The sequence below is a fragment of the Mandrillus leucophaeus genome, unplaced genomic scaffold (assembly GCF_000951045.1).
Source record: "Mandrillus leucophaeus isolate KB7577 unplaced genomic scaffold, Mleu.le_1.0 Scaffold4, whole genome shotgun sequence".
In the NCBI taxonomy this organism is placed as follows: Eukaryota; Metazoa; Chordata; class Mammalia; order Primates; family Cercopithecidae; genus Mandrillus; species Mandrillus leucophaeus.
Window position 1 is genome coordinate 12,352,050 of NW_012104253.1, and position 8,827 is coordinate 12,360,876.

The 8,827-nt window shown below is 48.8% G+C and overlaps 1 protein-coding gene across 3 annotated transcripts in view; it reads right to left on the reverse strand.

Annotated features, from left to right (window-relative positions):
* Positions 1-2,424: 2,424 nt before the first annotated feature.
* Positions 2,425-8,827, reverse strand: part of SLC24A4 (solute carrier family 24 (sodium/potassium/calcium exchanger), member 4) — a 189,426-nt gene continuing 183,023 nt past the window's right edge. For all 3 annotated transcript variants that reach the window (XM_011991760.1, XM_011991759.1, XM_011991758.1), the window contains exons 15-17: positions 6,935-7,047; positions 6,458-6,523; positions 2,425-5,205 (exon numbers count right to left, since the gene is read on the reverse strand). In XM_011991760.1, coding sequence (XP_011847150.1) covers positions 5,053-5,205; positions 6,458-6,523; positions 6,935-7,047 — 332 coding nt within the window. In that variant the 3' untranslated portion in view covers positions 2,425-5,052. The remainder of the gene's footprint in view (positions 5,206-6,457; positions 6,524-6,934; positions 7,048-8,827) is intronic.

Consider the following 8,827-nt stretch of genomic DNA (forward strand, 5'->3'; position numbering starts at 1 on the left):
GCAGCGCATGCCTGTAGTCCCCGTTACTGGGGAAGCTGAGGTGGGAGAATCACTTGAACCTGGGAGGTGGAGGTTGCAACGAGCCAAGATGGCACCACTGCACTCCAGCCTAGGCGACACAGTGAGACTCTGTCTCAAAAAAAAAAAGGCCTTTTTAGAACCTGTACCCTGTGGATATGCCCTTTGGGGAACAGCTCTTTGCAGCAAGGCGAAGGTTCCCCCTACACAAGCCAGGCTGGCAAAGGTTGTGGCTCAAAGTGAACAGCAGAATCCCGTGTTCTCTGTCCTGTGGCACAGGCCTAGAGAAAGACCCCCTCACTCCTGTTCCCATATAACTGACACAGTGGGGAAGATTTTCCCGAAGGACAGGAAGGGCCCCTCTCCATGCTTTGAGAAGCCCCGAGGGAGGCTTCATGCTTGAAGGGCTCACAGGATGAGCTCCAGAGACCAGGAAATCCTTTGGGCGCACACACATAAAGAGAGAGCAAGGGCAGTGCTTCAGGCCCAGGGTTAGGTAGGGGTTGACGGACTTACTGCCACCCAAGCATTTTCAGAAATTTCTAGAAGTTTCTATGGGCACGGTGTGGCACCAAAGCTGCGGAGAGGAGGACCACCTCAGGTGCCCCAGGTGCTCCTGCTAACTGCCCCCAGGGGAGGATGGCTCCCTGGAAATCACATCTGGAGGGCATTAGAGAGACCATAAATATGTAAAGCATGGCATTTGGGTACAATCTTCTGAGGATTTTCACTCTGACAAGTAAGTTCTTTATTTGAGCCACACGCATTTGCTGAGAGTGGATCACAGGGACAGCACAGCCACCTTTTTCTAGCCAGGAAGGAGCATGGCCCAGAAGGGAAGGAAAGACGGGAATGCGAGACAAAAGACCAACCCCTCCCGCAAGGACCCATTCACCCAGGGCAAGGTCTCTGCTTCTCAACTGCTGAATTCCAGGGGGAAAGTTCCAAAGTGTGGCAACAGAACCTTTCCAGTTCCAGTTTCCTAAGCCCAACTCGCCTGTCTCCTATGGAGGGAAGGCACGGAAGGCAGCCTCAGCCGCTGGCACTGGGATTCATTCGCTCTTGCTTTTTCCCAGGGGGGATGAACTCTGATCCTCTTCTGTCCCTCTGTCCACCCCAGCTTTAAGGAGGAGGAGGGGCCCCAGGATTCAGAGAGGAGAAAGGATAGGCAGAAAGACAGGTATCCAGCAATGACACCACCCACACCCTTCCCGAAATCCTGGTCTGCTTGGGGAGTCGGGGTTCTCTGAGAGGTGAGCTACTGCTGATGCAACTAGGCTTGCAAATCTCCATTAACAGGGAAGAGCAAGTGGAAGAAATCTGGACCCTGGGCTGCCCAGGAACGGGCTTTGGTCAGGGTCTGCAGGACTGCCCTGGGGTGATACACACACCCCACCTGGTCAGGGAAGCTTGGTGCCTTATCAGCTGCTTGGGTCTGTCAAGGCAGGGGACCGACAGGGGCAAAGCAAGAAACAGTCCTAACAGGTGAGGGGTAAGGAGCAGATGAAAATTCACAAGGGCAGGCTGGGCGCAGTGGCTTACACCTGTAATCCCAGCACTTTGGGAAACTGAGGCATCAGTGGATCACCTGAGGTCAGGAGTTCGAGACTAGCCTGGCCAACATGGTAAAACCCTGTCTCTACTAAAAATACAAAAATTATCTGGGTGTGGTGGCACACACCTGTAATCCCAGCTACAGCCTCGGGAGGCTGAGGCACGAGAATCACTTGAACCCGGGAGGCAGAGGTTGCAGGGAGCCAAGATGGTGCCACTGCACTCCAGCCTGGGCAACAGAGTGAGACGCTGTCTCAAAAAAAAAAAAAAAAAGAAAAGAAAAGAAAGAAAAGAAAAAGAGAAAATTCATAAGGGCAGCCAGTTCTGTGCATAAGGAGGAGACACAGGTGACAAGGAGAAGAGGCACAAGGGCCAGCAGACTGTGGGTAACAGGAAAGATGGGGTGGGTAAGGCGAGGACTCTGTCCTGCCCACGGTGCCCTTAATTACCAGTCTCTCAATGCAGCTGACCCAGAACCCTCCTCCAGGGCCAGGCTCTCAAGATACTGGACATCTTCCACTCTAACCACGCTTGACCTGGTGAGTCAAAATTCCAAACCAGAAGTCCACAGGAACCAACTGCTCCTGTCTCTATAGGCATTTTCCATCTGAGTATAATTTTTTTTTCTTTTCTGCCCCCAATGAGAAGAGCGAAATTCATTTTTTTAAATTGCCTATTTCTGTAGCAGAGTAATTACCCCATGCTAATGAGCTTTGGGAATAAACTAAAGTAATCCTGCGTAGTGATGAAAGCGTAATTTAAAAATGAAGGCCTAATTAATCATGCAATTCTTTAAACTTGTGATGCAAAAATATTTAGTTAAAAAAGAGAATTTTCCACCTACAGTGTACATATAGTTTTCTAGATTTAATAAATGCATAGATCCTTTAAAGGAAGTTACATTGGCACATTAAAGTCAAAAGAAAATTAGCCAAGAGGAGCATATTACATATTAAAAAACATTATTTTAGTTTCTAACTGCAACTTTAGAGACTAGGCGTATCCATTTAGAATCTCAAATGGGTTCTGCTGAGGAAGAGGAGGGTAATTAGGATACACATGCCCTGAAAGCTACACAAGGCTTCAGAGAATTGAAAACCAGCAGGGACGCCATCAGGGGCCACGTGGCCTGTGCCTTGTTATAGCTAAAAATAATTTTTTGGTCTTTTTTTCAAGAAAAAATAGAGGCATTGGATAGGGACAGATATTAGGAAATGACCTAAGGAACCCAGGAGTCAATGATATATTGATGAGGTTTTGACTCAAACAGTAAGAACCAACCAGGAGGGTAAAGTCATACCCACATTCACTCCCCAAGTGTGGCCAACTTACAGAGGCTGGCCTGGGAGGGGTGATGGACTGGTGCTTGGCCTCTCTTCTGCTATAACTGGCCATTGAACTACAGACCCTTGACCTCTCCAAGACACTACTTTCTGTTAAGTGGGGAGAATAATCCCTACGAACATCACAGGGCAGTTTGGAGAATCAAAACAGAGACAGAAGCTCTTTGGAACCCGGATGAGCCTGTAAGATGGAGGAACCAGGAGAACTAAGCTATTAAGGGGACTGAGTGGTCCCGAGGGCTCTGGCATCCCTGCAGCTAAAGTTGATACTGGTGAATCTACAGGGTCCCTGCCTTCCCACTTGGCTGATTTCTTAGGAAAATCACCCTTGTCCTCAAGTTGAAGACCATGAGCCCAATTTCTAGGTTAAAAAAAAAAACAAAAAGAGAAGCCTGAACTTGGTGGAGCTACGATACTAATACTGATGTGAATCCCAAATAGAAGACTGGTGGTGGGGGTGAGGTCCTGTCGCAGGCTCATGCAACAGGGAACTTAAGGGACACAAGCACGAACACTTCCTCCTTTTGAAACTCGGAGGCCCTAAAGAGCACAGTCAGAAATTCCAACCAGGTCACGATCTTTGAGTCTCAGGAAGGGATTAGCTACTGGATTTAAACTCATCACCAAGTTTAAAGCGATGTCTGGTGAATCACAAAAAAATGTTCTTTCCTCTTACATCATCATGGGTAGTTCCCATACATTCATCCGTGCAAAATATCTCAATATTCAAAGTGCATCAAATTGGATAGACTTTTGCAATAGAAATATTAAAAAAATAAAAAACCTCTCTATAAAATTAATTGTGCTTTCTTTTTTAGAAACCATAAACCATAAATGGTTTGTAGTCATAAATCTTTTAAATATATATTTGAGAGCTATGAAGTGATCGAAAATTATTTTATATTTTTCTATCTAATTTTGAGTCAGCCTCCCATTCTTGGCCTTTCACGTATAGTAAACTACGTGGTTCCAGAAGCTTAGCTCTAAATATTCTAAATTCTGATTTTCACACTTGCCTTCAGCTAACCAGAAAGCAATTTGTTGTTTTCCAGGCAATCTCTCTTGCATAATTAACCAGCACTTTTGACACACTCAGTCCAGTTCAGCAGGCTATGAAATTTGTTGGGCATATAAACAACTGGACCTTTCAACAGGGTGGTTTTGAAACTACAGCATTAACAAATAAATGACAAACCCACAAGGACAGTGCATTGTGTCACATAGAAGATCTGGAAAGTACAGCTGTAAACTATAATCTCCAGTCTCTGAGTTAGCACCTTTCCACATTAGTCTCTTACCTTTTTCCCTATTCCAAACCAAACACCTCAGTGCCAACGCAAGATGGCGCACAGAGGATTTGTGTCTCTACGATCATTACCTTTTTGGTGTGTATCATGATCCTTTCATATGGAATGATAGTTTTCAAGTATGATGACCTATATGATATTTCATTGTTTAATATTTCATTGCTTATTCTCTGAATGCATCAATAAAAGTGAGAAGAATATTCACTCATTTTCTCTCTTCTGCAGAAAAAAAATTATTTTCATTCTTCCAGTTTTTCCAGGAAAAGGGGTAGAATGTCTGCCATCATGGGCCCTAAACCCCAACAGGTTGAGGTCTTGCCCCTTCCAAACTATGGGTGCTTCCAGCAAAAGTTGGAGGCTCCCAGGAGCACATGCTGCCTAAGGAACCGCCTCTGGGCCGGAGGTGACACCCAAGAACAACATTCCTATTTTGCACCTGCCCTATGTGATCTCGTGCTCGCAAATGACCTCATTTCCGAGGCTGCCTGCAGAACAGAAAGACAAACTGCATGCAGAAGTCCTTCTGACTAAAGTGTGCAGGAGAGATGAGATGCTCGACACATCTCCGTGGTTGGCAGCTAGGGATCTTCGAAGCTGCTCAGATAATGGCCCCTGAATCCAGCCTTGCAGGGGTGGAACTCCAAGGAGGAGGACGCCCAGCAGCCTGGCCTGTGACCAGACAAATACCACGATGACTCTTCCTTCCAGTGTGTGAAAGAACGGACAGTGGCTGCCTATGCAGGAGAGACCTGTGGTAGGGGAAGGAGGGGAGAGGAGGACGCCAGTGTCACAGGGTGTCCAGATCAGCTCCCAGGGGCCGCGACTCAGCACTAATCGTCTTCCCGGCACATCGGCAAGTTGACGAAGGTAAAGACGTTAAACTCTATCATTATGGAGAAGCACAAGAAGATGGCGTAGAGAACCAGCACGTAGACGCCCAGCTTCCGGTCCAGTTGCCACTTGTTTAGGTGGATGCCAAGGACCTGGGAGGACAGAGTGCAGGAACTGGGCTTGCAGGGCAAAGAAATACAAAAGGCATTTCTACTGGAAAGCAATACCTAAACGAAGAAGCCTAGAACATTCTGCAGAATGTGGGCAAGCGTGGGGGGGGGGTGTGCTGCAGGACGATCCTCAGTTTGACCAGAATAAGCCCTAGAATGCTTTGACTTGCCCCACGAAAGGGCGAGTCTCTGGCCTGGCCGCATTGACTCAGGGACACACAGCAGCCGCCCTCGTGGGACCGGCCCTCCCCAGGCAGGCACATCACTTCCTCCCAGCTGGTCATAGGCGTGTGGTCCTCCTTGCCCAGGCCTTCTCTAGAGACAAACGGGGGCTTTAGCTGGATGACCCCTGTGCTTCAGAGCATGGCACCACGGTCTTTTCCCTTGTCTTCTTAGCACAATTTCCAAGGCTCCTATGGACCCCTGGCTAGGCAAATGTCTGCTTGAGCCATCTTTCTCTTTGCGTGTGCGCGCGCGCGTGTGTGTGTGTGTGTGTGTGCGTGTGTGTGTGTGTGTTTGGGGTAGAGGGTTAAAGCAGAGAATTATCTTACATTTCTCCTTGACCCTTCTACCCTTCCTTCCACTGCCTTCCTCCTTGTCCCTCAATCAAGGCTTCCTAGGGCTGGATCCCAGGACCTCACTGGAGCATTGCAGGTAAAAAGTCATGAGTTCCCTAAGGACAGACCAACCTAAGTTCAAATCCTAGCTTTGCCATTGCCCAATTCTGTGACCTTGGGAAAGTTAACCCCTGGGCCCCGATTTCTTCTGCAGTGGGAATAACAGCACCTCCCTCACTGGATGGTTGTAAGGATACAATAAAGTGATGCTGAGGTCAAGTGCTCAGCACAGACCTGGGCACATGGGGTAGGGAGGCCTCGATAATTCTGATGTGCTATCCTGAGGGATGTCATGTCTCCCATTTGTCAGCTCAGATGTGCAGGGGAGGATCTCTCTCCTACTGGCACTAGAGAGGGACTGGACCAGGCAGCAAGAAAGCAAATGGAATTCGCTTCCTCTGGGGACTTCTTATGTACTCAGGAAAAGCACAGGAAGGGTGCCGATGATCTTGGCAAAGACTGGACTTGGCGTGTCTATGAATGTCTATGTTTTCTTGCCTTTATCTTTCATTACCAAGGGAAGTGACAGGGGTGTTCAGAGTCACGTAAGTGACGAGGCGGAATCAGATGAAATCAAGTATGCATGAGGTATCTGTTTTGGAATTTTAAAGACTCACAGTGAGAGCGACAGAGCCCAGCAACAGGACCACGGAATAGACCAGCCCCCGGCTGTTGATCTTCACCTGGAAAATCAAACACACGTGTCCTGAGTCTCTTGACTGCTCAGAGCCAATCTATCCTGAAATCCCAGCGGGCCTGGGCTTTGATTGCCTGGGCCAATGCATTCCCTCGTCAGGAAAACACAGATGTTTACAGGTGACCACATGGTCATAGAGGGTCAGGGAAATATGGAATCAAGTCACAACCCTGCTCATCTGAGGAGACAGCCTGGGATGGGGACAGGCACGCCAGTGGGCTGAGATGAGGAGTGGAAGTTCAGACATCCCTAAGGTGCTCTAGAAGCTGCCATGGAAAATGGGTGTCTGAGTGCCAAGGAGAAGAGGAGGTCGTCTCCCAGAGCCTCTGGCTGGAACTGGGCCAACACCACTAGCCTTCTGGGTAAAACACATCGGTTCAAGGTGAGAGGAACTTACTGTTGATCCGTAATTAACAACCATGGTCTGCAGGCCCCACGGTACGCCAAGTCCTACCAGGATGTCGAACACATTGCTTCCTATGGTGTTGGAGACTGCCATGTCCCCAAGGCCTGCAGGGGACAACAACACATTTATTTTATAAGAGCAGGTCAGCAGAAGCCTGTATTCTTTCTCCTAACTGTTCGATCAGTGCCATTCCTTGGAAAGGAATTCCTTCTGCAAGGACCTTACATTTCTAAACCTTTTCGTAAGGCCTAAGATCCATGCCCTTCCTCAAGCCTAAAGGGGACAATTATGGGTTGACCGTAACCCTCCAAATTCATATGTTGAAGTTCTAACCCTCAGTACCTAAGAATGTGGCTTTATTTGGAGATCGGGTCTTTATAGAGGTAACAGGTTAAAATTAGGTCTTTAGGGTCTTAATCCAATACGACTGGTGTCCTTATAAAAAGGAGAAATTTGGACACACAGGGAGAACCTCGGCAAAGATGAAGACAGTCAAGGACAGAGAGGCAAGAGGGGCCTGGAACAGATTCTCCTTCAGGCTTCTGGCCTCCGGAACCGCAAGACAATACACTTCCGTTGTGTACTGCACCCGGTTTGTGGGAACGACAGCCTAGCAGATGCATGCGGGGCGCTTTATGATCTCTCCTGCCGGGCTCATCAGCTGATGTTCTCTGAGGACTCCCGGCTGCTGTGTCTCACTTCATGCTCCCAGCTACCCTGGGCTGGAGGTCAGAGTGGGGCATCACCTCACGTGACAGAAGATGAAACAGGCTTGGGATGTGCCCAAGGTCACCCGGTCCAGCATCCTTTTTACCAAGCCTTGAAACATATTTGGGACCCAGGCAACAGCACCCACGACCCAGGCTGGGATCATAGGATGTCGGATTTTATGCCCTGGTAGTTTCTGAGGGGTGAGCTCTCTTTCCCCAACAAGGCTAGAAGCACATCAGAGGCAGGGGCTCATGTCCTCATCCTTCCCCTTCCTGTCCAACTGTCCAGTGTCCAGCTAGCCACACAATCAGGAAGTTAGTAACTGGAGAGGCATATAATTAAGAAAGCAAACTTTTATAAGTAAGATTCATACTGGCTGGAATCTGCCCTAACCCCGCCATTAAGCCATACTTCCACACCACTGTCCCAACCTGGCACACATACGCATGTTTTTGGAATGAACAAACCTGAAACACAAATGCCTAGAACCACAACATTGCTTTGGTAGCTGGGACGTATGGCAGCCAACTCAGATCAGCACCCACACAGGCGGCCCATCTCTGTTTGACCGCCAGCCCACCTATGTTGCACAGCTAGGTCACCTCTTCCTCCCCTGCTTGTTGCTGTCATCTGTTGACCCCTTACAATCCTCCTCCCAGCCTGCCCCAGGCACTGTTTTGAGTGACTTCAAAATCTCGGCAGCTTAGTCCTGTTACGGGTGGCGTCTCTGAGAAACTGGCCATCTGGTCTCTCAGTGTCTGGTAAGATGCAGGAACGTGCAGCAACTGTTGTGGCCCAGTTAGTTGCACCTGGTGAAGAGGCAGGCACTCCAGCAGGTCAGGAGGGTAGAAAGGTGCCTGAGTTTGCAGAGGAGGGGATGAGTGGGTCTCAGGTTTGGTGGACTTCCCGCTCTGCACAAACGGGGCTGCCGGCAGCTGTGTGAGCCTTTGAGGACTTCTAGGGCAGTGCGACTCAAACTTTAGTGAGCACAGGAATCACCTGGAGGTCTTGTGAATATGCAGATTCTCATTCGGTGGATCTAGAGCAGGGCTTGGGAGTCTGCGTTTCTCATAAACTCCCAGGTCAAGCTGATGCTCTGGGCTAGGACCACGCTTTGTGCAGGGGGCCTGGAGGGAGGCCAGGATATGGTGCCTGTGGTTAGAGCACATGCTG